This window comes from Salvia miltiorrhiza, chromosome 8 (genome assembly GCF_028751815.1).
Source record: "Salvia miltiorrhiza cultivar Shanhuang (shh) chromosome 8, IMPLAD_Smil_shh, whole genome shotgun sequence".
Classification (NCBI taxonomy): domain Eukaryota; kingdom Viridiplantae; phylum Streptophyta; class Magnoliopsida; order Lamiales; family Lamiaceae; genus Salvia; species Salvia miltiorrhiza.
Window position 1 is genome coordinate 26,706,513 of NC_080394.1, and position 19,915 is coordinate 26,726,427.

At 35.1% G+C, this 19,915-nt stretch overlaps 1 protein-coding gene and 2 long non-coding RNA genes across 6 annotated transcripts; 1 reads left to right on the plus strand and 2 right to left on the minus strand.

The window, feature by feature from the left end:
• Positions 1-3,000: 3,000 nt before the first annotated feature.
• On the minus strand, positions 3,001-4,866 carry LOC130997342 (uncharacterized). Of its 3 annotated transcripts, none has more exons than XR_009093053.1 (3): positions 4,574-4,866; positions 3,470-4,271; positions 3,001-3,330 (listed from the first exon to the last, which is right to left on the minus strand). It is a non-coding gene; the product is annotated as an uncharacterized LOC130997342 (long non-coding RNA). The 3 variants fall into 3 exon arrangements; XR_009093052.1 differs by having other exon boundaries at positions 4,547-4,866; XR_009093051.1 differs by lacking the exon at positions 4,574-4,866 and having other exon boundaries at positions 3,470-4,540.
• Positions 4,867-5,347: 481 nt separating this feature from the next.
• On the plus strand, positions 5,348-8,409 carry LOC130997343 (uncharacterized). The gene is made up of 3 exons (XR_009093054.1): positions 5,348-5,583; positions 6,209-6,247; positions 7,992-8,409. It is a non-coding gene; the product is annotated as an uncharacterized LOC130997343 (long non-coding RNA).
• Positions 8,410-14,237: 5,828 nt separating this feature from the next.
• Positions 14,238-19,220, minus strand: LOC130997344 (auxin response factor 18-like). 2 transcript variants are annotated; one of them, XM_057922635.1, is made up of 15 exons: positions 18,632-19,220; positions 18,355-18,459; positions 17,737-17,852; positions 17,562-17,657; positions 17,426-17,482; positions 17,184-17,336; positions 16,774-16,858; positions 16,536-16,626; positions 16,288-16,452; positions 16,085-16,198; positions 15,928-16,000; positions 15,697-15,844; positions 15,011-15,609; positions 14,746-14,933; positions 14,238-14,661 (listed from the first exon to the last, which is right to left on the minus strand). In XM_057922635.1, exons 2-15 carry the CDS (start codon positions 18,398-18,400, stop codon positions 14,514-14,516), a joined length of 2,079 nt encoding a protein of 692 aa, XP_057778618.1. In that variant the 5' UTR covers positions 18,401-18,459; positions 18,632-19,220; the 3' UTR covers positions 14,238-14,513. The 2 variants fall into 2 exon arrangements, with proteins under 2 accessions (XP_057778618.1, XP_057778616.1); XM_057922633.1 differs by having other exon boundaries at positions 18,355-19,220.
• Between the last annotated feature and the right edge of the window lie 695 nt (positions 19,221-19,915).

Sequence of the window (19,915 nt, forward strand, 5' to 3'; positions counted from 1 at the left end):
ACAATATTATTTTCAATTGTTGATGAGATTACACCTTTCTAAAAGATAAATAGGGCAAGGTGTAATCTCATTATCAATTGTTGAGAAAATATTATTTTCAATGCACACGATCAAACTGTTTTTTAGAAAGGTGTAATTGAGCCACCTGAAGATTCACCTCTACGTTTTTTTAGAAAAAAAACGTTCCATTTCCTATAAAATTAAATTAATTCAAATTAATAAATTGATTGTTAAGCTGAAATTAATAGATAAATAAGTCATACCCTATTAATAAACGAAATTGCAATTTACAGACCACAATTTCAATTTATATGTCAATTTGCAAACCACAATTTCGATTTTCGCATATGCCAATTTCAGCAACTACCTCTTGGTATCTGAAATGGAAGGTGGAATCAGCACAGTGGTGGTGGTGCGACGGCCGACGGTGGTGGCGCAAGGTGGGTTTAGGTTGGGTGGGTTTCTCTCGCGGCCAGGGTTTGTGAAGCTCCCATTTTAAATTTTCGTCTTATATATATATATATATATATGTGTGGAGAGGTTCAAGAAAGAACCATAAATAAAAGAAGACCGGAGAACCATTTTCAGTCATTCGATCATCAAGATCTACGGTGGATGCATCATCTTGTTGGATGAATGCAGATCCTGGGTTCGAATCCTGAAGGGAGCATTTTTTTTTAGTGCATTAATTTTTACAATGGATGCATTAGATTTGATGGTTCTCCCGTTCTCACAAATAATGTAGTTTCTCTAGAACCACACCCTATATATATCAAAATTTGGGGGGCTCTAGCCCCCTGGCTCCGTCCCTGGTTGGAGGAATGATTGAGCTGCTTGAGCATGGCGTGCTGTTGTACTTGACAATGGCAACAGCGGCAAAGGGGTTTGTGGATTGGGCTCATTTGAAAATATATATATATATATATATATATATATATATATATATATATATATATATATATATATATAGGGGCGCGCTCCAGTGAGACCCCATAATTTTCGTGAAACACTAGGACAATGAATAAGACATATAATACTAATGAACAAAACGTATATCTAATGAACAAGATTTATATACTGATGAAAAATAAAATTTAAAAAATTCGTAATGAATAAGACATATATACTGATGAACAGGGCCGTATATACTGATGAACAATGCAGTATATGCTGATGAATAACAAAATTTAAAATATTCTGCTCCCTCCAGGATTCGAACCATGCGAAAAAAAATCACCCTCCAGATACAATATCAGCCATAGGATTGATAAAATAAACGCACCAGATCGTGCCCTAGATCTCACTAAAATTAGGGGGTCTCATTGGAGCGGCCCCCTATATATATATATATATATATATATATATATATATATATATATATATATATATATATGGTTCTTGTGCTTGGGTTTTTTTCGTTTATCAAAGTTAATCATATCTAAAAGGCCCAAATAAAAACTTATTAAGGTCCAACATATTTAAATAATTGAAGTCCAACATAGAATTTAAATCATGTACAAATAAATACTAATCATATAAATCACATGTTCATATAATTCAATTTATTATGTAATGCACAAAAATCAAAAGACTAAATTTTATAAAAGCTTTTGAAAATAAATTTTGTTGGAATTAAAATATAAATCATTTTTCATTTTTCCGGCGTAAATCATCCTAATCCAAATTTAAAATAATTCTAAACTTAATAGAAATGGGCGGGGTGTTACATTATTGGTATGTTCAACCACATTTACTGACATGTTCAATGTTTCTCCATACTCTACTTATATATCCATTTCTATGGAAGGGTTGGCTTCTACTGAGAATAGCCCCCTTTAGTTAGAACTAGTGTACCACCTGTGCTACGCACAGTATGTGAATTTTATACATTTAGCGTTTAAGATTTATATATTACAGCTAAGCTCAACCAAACACCCTATAAATACTAAATAACTTATAAGCTATTCAGGGGCTTATAAGGTCTTTCAAAGTGTTTGGTAAAATAAGTTCTTAAAAATCTTATAAGATGTAAAATTATCAAGACAAAAAGTGAGTTTTCTTTCTGTCGCTTAACTTCGCATCATAATCAAGTTCGAATTATCATTGTGTAAATACACACCAGATCTCACATATTTTTCTTCCGACATCTTCATCAAAATACACATATCTTGCACAAAAAATTGTAAGACAATAATTTTTTTAGATGTATTGGAGGTAAAGAAAGAAGAAATGTATAGAGATCAAATTTTGGAATCTAAGTATTGGTTCAATTAGTACGGCACCCCGTGCTACGCACAGTATGTGAATTATATACATTTTACCATTTCAGCAAAACTCCTCTAAATACTAAACTTATAAGTTATTTAAAAGCTTATAAGGTCCTTCAAAGTATTTGGCAAAATAAGGTCTTAAAGAGCTTATTAGTTGTAAAATTAAGCAGGTTATAAGCTTAAAAAAAATAAGTTCATCTAACCTAGTTTTTTTTTTTTTTTTAATTTTCTTATAAGTAACAATCATTATCATAAAAATAACTCAACTGTGATTTTTTTTATTTTCATTATGTATCCTTCTAATTTCATCTCTTTTTGATTTTCTTTCTCTAATAAAATTTTCTTTGATCTAACCAAAATAACTTTTCTAGCTTATAAGCTCAATTATCAAAACACTTTCAGAACTATAAAATTTTAAGAACCTACACTTTATAAGCTCTTTAAAAAAAATAAAAAAATTGTTACACGTAAAGAAAAGAAAAACACACTCACACTATATCCTTCTAGGTGACTCGAACCCCCGACCTATTGGTTGGAGAAAAAAGGTCTTACCAACAGACTGCGCTTCATCGTCTTACCAATAGATTGCACTTTATAAGCTTTTAAAACATCTTATAAGCTTCTAAACCTTATAAAGTCTTCAAAATAAGCTTAGCCAAACACACTTTTACATTATTATCAAAATTCAGATTCAAATATTTGTAATTTGTAAATGATATAAAAACATCAATAAAAAAAATCAACAATATATCTATACTATTTATTAATTGTGAAAACCACCCTCAAACAAAAGTCAAATCTACATTTTACATTTCCACTCGCTGGAACCATCACGTTGTCACACCGGTGCTCATTTTTCTCACATTTCTATGTTTCAGCATTCATCCTGCATAAAACTCAAATAAAATGCATAAACAATAATTTCAGTTACAACTTAAAAGGGTCCAACTCATGCAAACCATTGAACACCAACTTGATGAATTCAACTTTCAAGAGCAAAAGCATTAGCTCCAACAATTGCTTTGTGTGGCTGAATACGCAGCCCACTATATCCTTCTACCTGAGACAGTGTTCAACAATGTGAGGATATGTATATTAACAAAAATGTGGGTATATATCTCAAGAGAATGACAAAAATCATAAATGATGAACACTACACCAAATGACCAAAATATGTTAATCCAAGAAAAAGGGCTTACAGATCTTTTACTTGTGCTCACTGCACCAACTGCTCCGGAGCATAACAAAATCCCAGAAGCTGATCAATCACAGAAATGCAGTAACTCATTAAGTAGAACAATTATAGGAGAAAGAATCAACAAATTTTCAATGTAATTAGGCTGTAACATGAAACAATTTACTTAGTGAAACAATTACTCCAAACTCTGTTAAAAGCAACGAATTTGTAAGAAACAAAGCACAATTCCCTCAATGAAGAAAACCCCAAAAATTATCAAGAAATTTTAAGCCAAAAATGTTATAAAAAATGCTAACTTGCAGCAATGAGACACCTCACCAACGCCCTCATCCCCTCATATAACTGAAAGGTTCTACTTCATTATATGGGATACCTTTATGTAATTTTATGTACACAATTATAAAGAACCACACACACAGAACCTACTTCCATCAAGCAACAACAAAAGGTTAGCGCACTAATGAATGCATATTAAGGAAAAAGAAGAAGAAAAGTGAAAAATGTGAAATTAAAATCAAATTTACATGTCATCTCTGTTAAAATAAAAGTGAAGAATGTGAAGTTAAAAGTGAAAAATTTGTTCTTTCACTTGTTCTCTCTGTTCTCCATCCTTACGTATTTTTAGTTCTGCTCCTTCACCTGTTCTCCGCTGTTGCAAAAAAAGTAAGAAGAACATACACAAAAAACACACAAAAACACAAAAGTAAGAAGAATATATATATAACAACGCTCGTTGCTCCTCCCTCTCCCCCCACCACCTTTGCCTCTTCGTCGGCATAGTAAGAATTGCTCTTTGCTCGGATCTGGATAGCATATAAAATTCAAAATATAGTAGGTATCATCAGAAAAAATAGAGAAGAAAATGCAGATGCCGACAATTTCTATGATTTTCACAAAAAAGAAAAATCCTAAAAGAACTTTTTGTTCTTCATCGGATCTATAATTTTTCTAATGAATTTGTTCTTCATCGGATCTAATAGCATATAAAAGTCACTGTAAGAAAAAGTATACCAAGGTTAGCTTAAAGTCAGAAAATCAACTATTATAAATATATACGCGACGAAAAATATTATATTACGTGTATTTTGTTCTTGATCGGATCTACCTGGATCTTAGTCTTAATGTTGTCTATGGTGTTAGACGACTCCACCTTTGGGGTGATCGTCTTCCCCATTAAGATTTTCACCAAAAGCGCGGGAGAAATTTTGGGAGGAACTGTGAATATTGAGGGAAAGAATGAAAGAATGGGGAGATATTTTTTTTTGAAAGGTGAAAGAATGGGGAGATATACAGAGACACAGATGTAAACGTAAAGAGAGAGAAAAATAAAATGAGCAGTAAATAAAGTGATGTATACTGTGTAAGTACTCTTTTGCGTGAAAAGGCGGAAATAATTAATGATTTCACGTGATGCCTTCCATGCTGCAAACAAAGTTCATCCTTTACAGATGATAATAAAAGATAAAAAAAAAAATACTATGAAATGCAATTTGGCGGGAATCTAGGTGTGGTTTTTGGTGCAATTTTTTTGTGTTTTTATATATAGAGTAGATTGCAGAATTGTGTTGAGTATGAAGGTGAAAAGTGAGCATGCGCCTGCCTTTTAAGTGTCTGCACGTCAGGAAAAAGTGGGTGGGAATATGAAGTGACATGTATGAGTAATAAGTAATAAAATATTATTTATAATAAAATAATATTTTTTGCATGGAAGATGGGTTTTTGGCGGGAAGTTTTCATGCAGAAAACTTTCCTATAGTATAATAGTATAGATTTAGAACGTATCTAGACCATTGATTAATTGATAATCAATGGATGAAACTGAATATGTTGTTCAAATTTTTTAATTAGCAAAATATTATTAAAATCATGATTTCTATTCGTCAGGATTAAACCTGTCCTAATCTTTTATTCCCAATTTGGGGGATTGATCGTATCCCGGATTCTACTCCCTTTCCCTAATCAAGTTCGATTCGAATTGAGTACAATGGATTTTTTTCCACTTGTTCGTCGCAGAGATTTGTGTTTTCGGTGAACGACATCCACCGGTGGAATGCGGAAGCTTGAGAGGAATAGAGAGATCCATTTGAAGAACAAACTTACAATCGTATTTGAAAGGTATGTTCATTATGTTTATCTCGATGAATTACCATTTCCATGTTTTCGTTTATCCCTATGTAAGAGTGGATTTTTGATTTGATTTAACTCAATTTCTGTTTATCAATGTTGGCATTGATTCACGAAATGTCTCAATTCTTGTAACATTCTTGTAACTGATGTTCTGGCTTACTGAAAGTAATAGGGCGCACAAGTAATTTTCAGATTTCACATTGTTGGAACCGAACGTGTCAATGGATTGCTACGAACATGCATATAACCATTCTTTTGAACAAGTTTTTATCAGTATTCATTGTTCGTCGGTGCAGTAGACACCGCTGCAATAAGTAGTGTAATATTTTGATAGTGTTTTTGGAGCGCTCTTAATTGGGTTGATGATTCTACCTCATCAGTGTCATTTATGTGTTACTGGTATTGTTTGATGGTTGAGTTTTGGTTAAACATAGTTAAATTGAATCGCATTCATGGAAATTTTCTTCACTATACATACTTCTGTATGGTGGTTGATTTCTATTGTAGCAATGATACACATAATATTTTGTTCGCTGAAGTTTGTTCAATCTTTATGATTTGATATTATGTTAGTTTGTTTCTAATTTACTTTCCACCAATATGAACTTTGCAGACATGGTAAAAGAAGAGGAAATTGTAGTTGTTGTCGAAGGTACAGTGAAAACAAACTATATTCTTGATTTGTCAATGGTTAATTGTTAGTATTGAGCTCTCCAGAATGCTTAATTATGCTATTGAAATTTGTTTGTGCTCGTACTTCGTTAAAGTGTGTGTGTGTTATATTTTGCAAATTCATTCTTTAATTTAGACTTTTTAGTGAGATGGAAACTATATGTATGATAATGTTTAAGGGAAAAGATGCAGATAGGCCCTTCAAGTGGTAGCCCTTATAGCTTATAACCCCTCTTACTCACTGTGTGTGCAACTAAACCCTCGAACTCAAAAAAACCGTGCAATTAACTCCCCTGACCAAACGGCGTTACCAACCGTTAGTCAACATTTTTATTTTTATTTTAATTCGAATGTGAGGCCCACCTGTTCATAAAAAAAAAATCACATCTCATCTTCTCTGGCTGGATTCCTCCAACTTTTCCGGCGACAATCACCGTCATAAGGGGAAAATCACGAAATCAAGTTCCCAAGCCTTACATCGGGGATCCCTTTTTGGATCTTATCTCTTCTGCAATCTCTGATTAGGAACAAAGCAATCTCCATCTCAGCAACCTCCATTTGAAATCTCTCTGATCCGCATTTGAAATCGTCAAAGAAAAAGGCCCCAATCTCCACCACCGAAAATTACACTACCAAATTGGATCTCAAATCGCGACCCACCACCACACATATTTTGAACAATCGTCGCCTTAAAATCCGACGAGAAGAAGCCGCTGTAACCCGACCACGAGAACATAACCATGGACGATGTCGACCACCACCGCCATCATCGTGGTGTGAAACTCATCGCGTCGCTAAGTCTCCATGAGTTGGCATCGTCGCTGGGATTCTCCTCCACCTTCTTCCGGCAAGCAGCAGACTCGCGGGTCACCGTTGCCGGCATTTGTCTCTCCTGAAGGTTGGCCGTTGCCGGCAGCTTCTCTGCCTCGACGGAAATAGGGTAGTCACCACTCATCCGTCACTGAATCAGCCAACAGCAGAAGAGAAAATCCTCAATGCTGAACCGAGCGCCCCCGATTTTATTTTTTAATTAATTTTTTTAAAAAAAAAAGTTTGACTAACGGTTGGTAACGCCGTTTGGTCGGGGGGGTTAATTGCACGATGTTTTTGAATTCGGAGGTTTAGTTGCACACACAGTGAGTAAGTGGGGTTATACGCTATAAGGGCTACCACTTGAAGGGCCTATCTGCACATTTTCCCAATGTTTAGTGGTTACCTGTATTATTTAACTCTCAGTTGGCTGACTTTGCATTTTAGTGAGCACGTTTGCAGCTTTCGATTGCTTGGTTATAATGGATTTTCTGTTTTGACATTAACAAGAATAGTCATACATGGATAAACAAGGAGCTAAAGTTGCATAGTAGTTCTCAGGTTCATTGTTGTTTAGATATTTTTGCTACTGCTACTAAAGTATTACATAAATTAGATAGACTAGGGAGTTTCTGCAGATGGATTGACAAGAGATGCCATTTTTTTCTGGTCTTTGTAACTTACCCCAATATAGTGATATATATTTGATTGATTCGTGTTTTATCATTAAGGTAAAAATACATTGTCACCTGCACCATGATCAATTCATTAAAAATATGAAATATGTTCAACATATTTGTGATTTTGTTCCTAATAAATTATTTAACTAACTTAATTTATTTTTTAAATCGTGACTATTCAAAACAATGTACCGTATGTTCATCTACTGTATGAATAATATTCATTTCATGTAGGTACATATGTATGCAGTTGGTGTGGGTAATAATAGAAGAGGAGTTTCGACAGAGTACGAATCTGTTATGAGTTTGATGATTAAGAAAATGTTTTTTATTGGTCTTGTATTGAGTGAATGCTTGTTGCCGATCTTGATCAGGGAAATCATGGCCCCTATCAATGTTGTTGTTGTTGTTGGTGCAAGCGCGCGCCTCGTCGCCGTAGCGCTCGCGAGCCTGCTGCCCATCTCGTCGATCCAGCCTCCAGGCTGCATAGGTTTACTTCGTGCGTAATGTTGAATTAAATTTAGGGATTTTTTGTGAGGAATTCAATTGCATTGATGGTACAATGGAGTTTACGACAGCTGAACCGCCAAAGCGTCGTGGGTGTTGGATTGATTTTTCATAAGGGATTCCGTTCATCGTAGAATTATGTTAAGTTCATTATTTTTATTGTACATGTTTATATCAGTCTAAAATTTTTAGATATGAATTTCATAGTCCCTTAAATTTTCTTAAATCTGTCATGTATTTAAAATTTATGGATATGGAATAATATTTTTAGGGATGACAATTTACCCGCGGGTAACGGATATCCGCGAAAACCCGAATCTATTAGGGTGGGTTTGAGAGGCATTTGATATCCACGGATAGTTTCGTGGTTGCAATTCACTATCCATTTAGTTCGTGGGTATGAGTTTGGATACTTACTATCCATACCCGTAAAACCCGTTTACCCGCAAAAAATATCCGCGAAAATACCCGTCAATTATGCGTGAAATACCCGTCAAATACTCACAAAAAAATTCTAAAAATATGGGCTATGAATATACATTTGAGATATGGGTCATCATATCATATCTAAAAAAAAGACCCAAACAAAATCTAAACTTAAGGCGGGTATCCGATGGATAGTGGGTTGTGGGTATCCGACGAATAACGGGTGGCGGATACCCGACGGATAGCAGGTATCTGCGGGTGGCGGGTTTGGATACCATTTGATATCCATAGATAGTTTCGTGGTTAAAAACCACTATCCATTTAGTTCGTGGGTATGGGTATGGATATGGATAGTCACTATTCGTACCCGTCGTACCCGATTGTCATCCCTAAATATTTCAAAGGTGGTTCGTGAGTTAGCATTTGGAATAATATATGTGATGATTTCATTATTCAAGAGTTTAGATTGGTTTTTCATAACTTTATTAGTTTTATGGTACCAGTATGAAACAACATTTCTTAATTAATTGTTCAATAGATTGTAATGTTTATTCAACAATTAACTTCTCATATTCAATTGTCCAGTGCTTGATGTTCGCATCATGAGATTTTTGTTCATCTTTTTATATGATATGTTTAATTAAGTATGATATTCACAATTTAGACATTTGTTGACAATGTATATACGTAATATAAAAATTATATTGCCTGCTACATAAACTATTATGGAGATTTAACATTATACAGAATATGTTCATAAAAAACTAAAACACATGTTCGATAAAAAGCGATATAACTGTTATGTAAACTGACGTACAATTTTAGTAGATACAAAAAAAATATTGAGCTGCAGAGGAGTATTAACTCTCAAACAATGAAACTTAGCGGTATATTCGTACAGTACTTCGTCCCATTTACTTAACTTGAAAGTATTGTAAATTGTGTTCAAATAAAACAAAAAAATCCAATATGAGGTCCAAACTCGAAACTAAAAGAAACTATGATTTTATGGAGAATGATGATAAGACTTTGTAAGGTTATACATAATGTTCAATGCACTTACAAATATTTTATGAATATTTGATACCTCAAACAAAATGAGAGATTATTAAATTAGTCTTCGTGTGAAACATTATTTGATATCTTCAAACAAATCTTACCGAATGAAGTTGTAACATACTACGAAAAATTAGCCAAAATACCATATATACATAATTGTTGAAAGACGCTAATGCCCTGACTTTAAAATTCAACGGTAACTATAATATCCAATAATGGCCGCTGGATCAACTTAAGCCTAGGGTGGATATCCATTCTCAATTCTAACAACATATATCATTCTCAATTGAACCTTTGCCTATATATGTATATACTTAATATTAATATATACTATATCCTATTCTTTTTAGAGATAGAGAGAGAGAGAGAGAGCAACGTGTCGGGAGGAAAGAGAGAGAGAGAGAGAGTAGCTCGATGACGCGGTAGGAGGATTAGGGCTTTAGAGCGGTCGAGGCGCGAAAGTGCAATTAGGTTTGCGAGAGAGTGAGAACAAAGAAAAAAGGTCTGAGTTTTTTTGTACGTACAAGAGAGAATGAAGGTTTCGTCCGAAACAGTTAAAATTAGGTACTACCTCCATCCACGAAAAATACGACACTTTTGTCATTTTTGGCGTCCACCAAAAGTATAATACTTTACTTTTTAGAATATAGCTTCATATCTTTTCCTTATCTTTTAATCTCAGTCACTCATTTATAGAAGGGTTAAGGTGCAGATGCACCCCTAAGGTAGAGGCCTCTAGAGCGTATACCCCTCCGTACTTGATATTGGATCAAATAGGCCCCCGAAGTCCCAAAATTCAAGCAATTAAACCCACCTTACAAACAGTCGTTTTCCATCCGTTAGCATTTAATTTTTTTTAAAATTCCACAGCCCAGCGAACCCCCTCATCGGCCGTCCCATCTTGTTCCGACCACCGCACACCACAACTCCAACCACCACTGTGCCGCCCCAGCCGCGTACCACCGGTATCGCTCCACTCCAAATATCGCCGCGCCTCCCCAACCACATTTCCTTCTGCCGCCCCCTCTGTCAGTTTCACCTCCAGCACCTGAAACACCATCTCCGAGCGCCACCTTATAGATTATAGAGGTCAATCCCTCGCATGAACCAACTCAAACAATTCCACGCCCATTCACTGAGAATCGGCACAGATTTCGCCAGAGATTTGATCACCAAACTATTAGAAATCCCAACGTAAGTTATGCACACAAGGTGCTCGACAGTATTCCCGACCCAACTCTTTCCCTCTACAACAAAGTCATCCACGCCCATTCTTCCCACGGCCCTCATTCTCAATGCCTCTCTCTACTCCCAACTCCTCCATCGATGTTTGCTTCTCAGTCTGCACTCATTCGCCCTCCTCTTCGTCGCGTGCGCGAAGCTCTCAGTCGTTCCGGGTGGTGGAGGCGAAACTGATAGAGGGTGCGGTGATTTCTAGAGTGGAGCGATACCAATGGTGCGTGGTTGGGGCAGCGCGGTGGTCGGAATAGGAACGGACGATCGGTGGGGGGGATTCGCTGGGCGGCAGAATAAAAAAAAAATTAAATGCTAACGGACGAAAAACGGCCGTTTGTTAGGTGGATTTAATTGCTTGAATTTTGGGATTTCGGGGACCTATTTGATCTAATGCCGAGTATGAAGGGGGTATACACCTCTACTTTAGGGGTACATCTGCACTTTAACGCTTTATAGAATAGTGATTATTTCTTTACTACATAAAAATCACCCATCAATTTATTAAAATATAAGTATCATATTTTTATGAAGGAATAAAGTATAATTTATTAAAATATTAGGGGAATAATTATTAATTTTGACTGCCTCCAATAAATATTGGCATCGTGGACGCTTAATTAGAACTATAAACATTGATTACACGTGTACACATAGTTATACTGCTCGGGGAAGACTATATAATAAAGAAGGCGGCGGCAAAAGTCATATGTTTGTTGGTTGAGATTGTGCGCGTGCAAGAATAAAATCTGGAGTTGTTGGTCTTTCTTACACCATTTCGATACTCTCATTTCACTTCCTTTTTAAACCAACCTTTCATATCATAACTACTTTCACAGTTTCACTCTCTCTCTCTCTCACTACAATCACAATCCAATCCACAACTACAGTCACGTCCACCACACCAAGTCCTTCAATTCAAACCTTCTAATCTCCTAGTTTGATTATTATTTTTAAGGAGTCGTGTACTCGTGTTCGTATCTTAAATTATATGGTTGGATTATAATAGAAAAATAACTTTTCATAAAAATTATAAATCTTGCATTTAATTTATAAATTTATGTATTTAACATATAAAATAATTGTATTTTTGTGATCCTGTAATTGTTCTGTTATAAATTAAATATAAATAATTTATGGAGTAAATTTTACGTTAAATAAGATATTTATTTAATCCTAATACCAATGGACGTAAGTAAAGTGCTATTAGAACATAATAACGGTCTAGGCAACAAAAAAATAGTGTTATGCAATGACTGAACACTTATTATATGCGAATATATCGGACTAGAATAGACTTTATATGCATTGTAATAGTTTTAGTTATAAGAAAATAATATTATTGCTATTATTCTATAATAATTACATAATGTCCTATATATTGATTTAGTGTTTTTTAAAATAAATTATAATAGTACTTCCTCCGTCCTACGAAACATGACCTAGTTTCCTTGTTGGTTTGTACCACGAAGCTTGACCTGTTTCTAAAAATGGCAAAAAATTTACCTTTTATTCACATTTTCACTTTTTCACCTACCACACTTAACACACAAATATCAATTTCTTAATTCTCGTGCCGAAAAGAACTGAGTCATGCTTCATGGGACGGAGGGAGTATATGATATGCTATTATTCTATAATAATTACATAATTTCCTATTAATTACTCACTCCGTCCCACCAATTTAGTCCCCTTTCACTTTCCACATATATTACGAAAATGCATTTAGTCTTCTTTAAAAAAAAATACTAATTTTTATGTTTTTATTTTTTATACCCTTATTTATTATTTTCACACATCATTTTCACATTTAAGTGAAACATTAAATAAGGTTAGTTTAGTACAATAATATTTTTATATAATATAAATTAAAAAATGGACTATCTTTTTGGGACATCCCAAAATGGAATAACGGGCTAATTTCATGGGACGGAGGGAATATTTTTTATATAAAATAAATAGATACATAATTTAAAAATTAAAATATTAAAATGAAGAAAGAAAATAAAACTTAAAAATGTTTAGAATAAAGTTTCTAGTTTGAAGGAATTGCTTAAAAACATAGATTATTTAAAATGTTAAAACTTTAAAGTATCATAACTTATTCATTTTAAATCTATTTTTCACGCATCATATTTAAATGTCCTTTTATGATATTTTATCCAAGACGTATATTACATATTTTATTCAAAGCATAATTAAATTAAAATATTCTATCTACAAATTGAAAAAAAAAGTAGAAAATTTAAAGATTAGTGACAAATAATTGAGCTAATTAATTTAACTTTCATGTATTGATTTTTAATTTTTACATAGATTATGATATTGGTTTCTCCTTATTTTATAAAATTGGCATTGAAAATGATATTATAAAATTAATTTTAAATTAGAGATTTTATTTTAATATTGTATAAATATGCAGGCAGCTCCATGAGAAAGTGTTGGAATTCTCTTTGTAATAGCACAAAATCTCCTGTACATCCGGGTGTACGGTACATCACCCGACCCGAATCCTGATCCGGATCTAACCCAACTAGACTATCCTATCCAAATGTCAAGTGTTAATGTCATTTCGCTATAGTGTTAGTGTCATTTTAATATAGTGCTAGTATCATTTACAGAATAGTGTCATTTATAAAACAAAATACTGTTAGTGTCATTTCAAAAAAAAAAATAGACCAGGATAATCCAAGTGAATCAAGATTAACGTCTTATAATAGAGGGGTTTTGACTATGATAAATACCGTATGCATGAGGTAAAAGTCAAAGTCACGCTACTCAAATAAAATACTATCAAACATAATAAACATTCATGCACACAACCATACCCTATCAACCAATACCACTATCATGGCTTTAGACCAAGCAACCAATATCGTTCACATTTAGTCTTTTGTTTACCAAAGCAAAAATGTACACAAGTTTTGGACCACAACTAACCCACTATTATTTTGAACTGCAGAGAAACAGATGACTACAAGCAGGTATCAAGAGCTGAGCAGATTAAATCAGAAAATTCAAATTCAATAAATAAAAAGAAGATCGAAACAAATCTCTAACTAAATGCACAAACTGACAGAACTAAAAAACAACTAATTGTCCACACAAAAAATGCAGAGACTCCAAGTTTGCCATCAAAAGACAAGAATGTAACAATTTATACGGTCTGATTAGAGCTGTAAATCATCAACCAAAAATAAAAACCAACTCGGCTGCCAGACCCGATTCGTTTAGATTATCGGACCATTTATCAACTTGAAAATTTACCTAATAAACTTGATTAAACACCCACAAACATTGTATTTACAACTTCCAAGAGTCATCTTGTTTTCTTAGAGTTTCTTGATGACTATGGTGGCTTTCTACTTCCATCAGTCCTAATGCTACATAGCAAGCTCCCCCCCACCCCAACAACAACAACAACAACAAAAAAAGGAAAAAAAAACGAGCATCATGCGCCTACCACGTTGTATACCCCGAATCTAAGGATTCTTAGAGAAGAGAATGTAGATGAGAGAGGATATACAAACTTCATGCTTCTGACTTAGGTTGTGATTCTGAGCTCAAGACTGTGGCTTCGCCGTCTATGGGCGATATAGGAAGCTTGCATCTCGGGCTCATCTTCTTCACTTCATCGCTAGAATAGATGCAAATCTTCTTAGCCATCTTACAGAACTCCCTGCAAACATATCTATGTTATAAATAATTGATCATGAAAGAGTGGAAGTGCTTTCATTTGCAAGAGATATGATGAGCTACTTACTGCCAAGGGTCGTCTCCCACGAGCATCATGTCTCCCTCGTTGTCGGTGTAAACCACCTCCCATTTGTTGCGAGCGCGAAGCTCTCCCTTTATATCAAACATACTCTCCATTTCCTCGATAAGATCATCATAGCCATGAAAAGCAGACAAGTCCACGCCACGCCCAACAGCAATCCCTTGCATTTGAACCTAACGGGATACGTGGAAGCTGTCAGAACTAAATTCAAAATGCACTTCCAATAAATCATTAATCAAGGAGAAGTTACCTTGATCCGAGTTCTTGAAGACAAAACAAAACCCTGTTGTCCCTGAGTATCATTCGGAGGGGCCTCCACTTGAGCATCCTTTCTTTCCTTTGATGAAGCCAAAACGTCCACACCTTTTTTCTCGTCAGTTTCAGGCCTCTTAGGCAGTGAGTCACAGCCCAGAATAGTGCTTGGACGAGCTAAAGGTGCTTCCTTTTCCAACGGATGAGGGAGTTTGTTCGCGTTGTTCCTCAAATCAAAGCCAAATAAACGGCATGCAGGGGCAGTTTCTGACTTTTTTATATGGTCTAGACAATTACTTGTCCTTGATGAGACAGGAGAGTGATAATTAGGAACAGCAGATTGTAACAAAACGTTTTTGTTTTCCTCTGTTGATTCTCGAAACAAGCTCAGAGAACCATTCACATTCGATAGAGACGGCCATGCTCCACCAGAATGTGGTGCAGAACTTGGGAGATGGTGCTCTTTCGGTTTAGGAGGCCAGAAAAGTTGTTTATCACTGCTCTGAACGTCGTTAGTGCTAGTTAGGTGGCTCAATTCGAGGGACGTGGTTGATTTTGGATACCAAATAGGAGATGCCGCAGAAGCAGTAATAGTTTCTACATCAAGAACAGGTTTCACCAATCAAACACAGGTATACACTCGTGTTGATATATGATTAAAAATATGTTTATAATGTTCTATACCGGTAAGAGGTAGATCAAGAGGTCGAGGCCTTTTCATTTTCATAGCTGGCAGCGATGCATCAACAGAAGCCGAAGCTACAAAGGGCTCAATCTCCCATGGTGAGACTCTGTCTGGCCGCATTATAGTTGCTGGTTCGTCCCACTGCACCTGATAGAGAAATTTATACTTATATATCTCCAGTGGCACACTTTGCACATGTAATAAGCTATGATTTTGAAATTGATAGTAACCTTGAGCGAACGCCACGCAGATTTAGTCCACTGTGAAGAGAAGTCTCCAAATCCAACTATAGTGCCCGTGAACCTGAAAATGTATGTAGTTTTGTACCATTAACATCCGAGCAATGCGATCAAGTAACAAAATGGGAGAAAACAGAAGTATTAGAACCTTCTTTCAGGTGAATCTTCTCCTTCAAATCTCATTTTGAAACGCATGCCAACCGAGAATCCATGTTTCATAGCCTCTAGGTACTTATTCAGCCCGATAATAAACTGACTCGTCCTGGTCGTAAAGTACACATGATGAAGCTAGAATTCAGAAAGATGCAATAGCAAAATTAACCGAAATTTAAGGATGCAAGAAAGAAATACCGTGGCTTGTAGTACACCACGAATAAGGTTTGCGTTGTAATAGCATGTGATGCAGTTGCAAGCACACCAAGATGCATGCTTTGGCTGGAAATGACAGAGGGTGGCATAGAGCTCTGATGTCGAGCAAGGTGGCGTATCCCTACTCGCAACTCCCCATTATCGCCCCTGTAATTCAGAGTTGAGCTCGAAATTTTGATAGTGAGGATGCATTTGATAGTGAGCAAGAAACAGAGAAAATGAAAGAATACCTCAAGAAAACAAAACAATCACCAGCGACCAATCTCTTTGAGGTGACAAACGTACTCCAACCAGTTGTAAGTAAGTGTCTCCTCGGTTGACCTGATGAGAAGCAATTTGGAGCTCCAACAAGGGTTAAAAGGGATATGCACGTTTTATTAAGAACATAATCCACGACGTTTGGCATCAAATCGAAAACAAGGAAAACCAAACGAAAGTAAAATGCAAGTGTTCATGTTGACTTATTACCTCTGAATATGTGCTTGAAACGCCACTCATACCCGTGCAGATCTTTGGCAGCCAAATCCTGGGTTGGGGTTGGCTGGGTCATATCCTAGGAATCAGAAATACCTCAACAAAAATTAGTGATAAGCTTTCAAATCTTATGATTGAGTAAGAATTCAAGAAAACAATGAAGAGCATAAGCAAACTGCAGCAGCTTCACTTAATTTTCTTTTAATTGTTAGGGGTCTAAAATTTGCAAACTCAAAGCATATTATTTAGTAGAGAATCATGTATCTACGCACAATCTTAATATATCTAACTATGTTTCTTTCTATGACTTATGCATCTGGAGTGGAGTTTTCAACAACCGCTAGCAATATCTTCCTCGTTTCAAACTCATGCAAGTCGCATATAAACACAAGAGAGTTACTCACTAATGGAGGGAGGCACTCGTTGGCATGCTTCCGAAGGACAGAGAAACCCCCATGAGTGCTTGTATCAGATGCTGTCAAAATCTTACAAAAAGATTGAACAGCCGGCTTTGGCAGATCAGGTGGGGAAGGATCTGGGCTCGTAGGCTCACTTTGCTACAAGAATACACGTGCAAGATCCACAGACGATATAAATACAACACATTCAAGAACCAATAAATTCATCAACATAACAGAGTGCTTACATCTGGTTCTGGTTGTAAAGTGATCTGTGCATAAACTTCATCTGTTTCTGGTTCAGCCTATAAATTCAAACCACCAAAAAATATGTAGATTTTGAAACAAAGACCTAAAAAAAAGCACTATGCAGAAAAACAATACCTTCAACTGAATGTGAACAACACGACAAAGGATCTTCGGAGGGAGATTGAAGTGAGGGATTTGTTGATTCAGTTCCTGATTTGTTGATGCCTCTAACTGTAGATCAATATACTCATAAACCAAATTGCTATGAAGAAAAATGAAATATTTGGAGGCGGGGCTAAGGGAGGCTTACTTGTTCCATGTGACCTTGAGGAAAGTAGTAAACTCTTTCTCGGACACAAGGAACATCCACCAAAGGCCCTGCACATGCCTTCCATAGTTCTGTGTACAGATCATTACTCCCCACACCTACCAAAGATCAATCAAATAAGTCCAAGAATCGTGTAGAGAGCTAATAATCAAAATTCAAAGATCTTTTTTTTTTTAATCAATTTTAATGTATTCATATTCAATTCTTGATATAAGACCAAAACCAAATGTCAAGAACATAAAGCACTTTCAGTTTCAACAACAAACATCTCAAGTTCTAATTTCTTGTGGAAATAAAGCTCTGCATGAACATACAAAACTAAATAAAAACAACACAAAAATCACCAGCAGCAAAAAACATTGAAACATGATGGAATTTTCACTCAAGTTCCAGAGGCAAAACTTTCACACAAAAAATCAAATGAACTATAAATATCAAAGCACCATTTGAAAAAAATATGATAATAATAGGAAAAGAAATTGACAGAAACCAGCCCAGAATCAATATTATGCTATAGAAAAAGAAAATTGCAAGCCTTTCTTTTTTGGTAGGTACAATAAAAATTCATAAAACCCAAAAAAGATGAAACATTTTCCTCACCTCTTTCATGAGAGCCTCCTCTTATCAGGCCATCAGCATGCGCCATTCAAAGCTCACAGAAACAGAGCAAAAGCACCAAAAATAGAAATTGAAGGAAAAGGCTCTCTAAAACCTCAACAAAGATCAATACACCAAAAAATAAAAGCTTGAGCCTTTGATGCTTGAAGAAGAAAGGAAGAAAGAAAAAACGAAATAAATAGAAAATAAAGCTCCTCTCCCACACTTTCAACCTACCCCGATTAGCATCATCATCAATAATCCAAAGGCAAAAACTCACCCGTTATTTTCCATCCTCATTCACATACAAAAACCACTTAATGAATCCCCCCTTTTCAATGCATCCCTATCCCTCTCTCTCTCTCTCCTTAAATGTGTGTGTGCAGCTTTGTCTAACAGCTTTGGAGGGGTGCAACAAATGCTATGTGTTTTTGTGTGTAATGGATGCAGGAATTCAGCTCATTTTCTCTCACTTTTCAGTTACAAAACCGCTCTTTGCTTTTGTCTCTTCACTAACCAATACCACAAGCCTTTCTTTTTCCTCACAGCATTTACTTCAAAAATCTCTCCTTTTTTCCTCTCTTTTCCTTTACTCTCTCACAGCACCACCTGAATCCAACGTTACCAAATCCCAAAACCCCCTTCTCACTCCTTTTCTCTCTCTATACGTACATGATACATACAAATAAATGTTCTCCTCCTCCCACTTCTTTCTTGCTGAAATTTTGACAATAAATCAGGTTTCTTCCACTTTATTAGTACCCTTTCATTGAGTTAATTCTTAACCCGGGTTGACTTGTGGAATGATTAGCATTACATGTTTCTTTACTCTTCATTTTTATATTATAATATTGTAATAAAAAGTTGTAAAAAAGCATGATAACATATGGGAATCTACATTAAAATACGTCGTACTGAATAAAATACAATTTACTCACACGGTATTTTTTTTGAAGGAAAATTTACTCACACGGTATTGGTAATAATAATATTCATACTCCTATTTTTTTGCTTTTATGCTCTGTTTAAACTTCAAATTTTCTAAGAATCCCACAAAAGTTTCTTTCTTTTTTGCTTTAAAGTGGAAACTATACAAATATATTCACACGCACACACACACACACTATATATATATATATATATTTCTCAGCCTCCCATTAATGTTTTCTCTCTACCACATGTTTTCTTTTTATTTGATTTATTAATTATTAATTCTCTTCATTTTTCCTTTTTTTTAAAGGGTTATGGCAAAAAAATATACGAACTTTTAAAAAAATTGTAATTTTCATTCGAACTTTCAACTAAGCCACAAAATACATGAATTTATATTTTTGTTGCAATTTTCACCTAAGTTTGATTTTCAACGAAATTAGAGCTTAATTGACAGTCAGAATTAAGTCAAATATATTAATTTTTGCCTTCTTAGACCTCCGAGCTTCTCAATGCTCTTCATCATCAGAAGTTAGACCAACATCAAGTGAACTTTCGACTGTCAACTAAACTCTAATTTCGTCGAAAGTCAAACTCAGTTGAAATTTGCAATAAAAATATAAATTCATGTATT

Excerpts from the sequence above, each read along its gene's own strand:
- LOC130997344 (XM_057922635.1), bottom strand. The coding sequence starts at position 18,400 with ATGGCGCATGCTGATGGCCTGATAAGAGGAGGCTCTCATGAAAGAG. Across the intron at positions 16,199-16,287 it reads GTGGTGTACTACAAGCCACG|GACGAGTCAGTTTATTATCG; the intron begins GTATTTCTTTCT and ends CTTTACGACCAG. Across the intron at positions 15,610-15,696 it reads TCTTGATCTACCTCTTACCG|AAACTATTACTGCTTCTGCG; the intron begins GTATAGAACATT and ends TTCTTGATGTAG.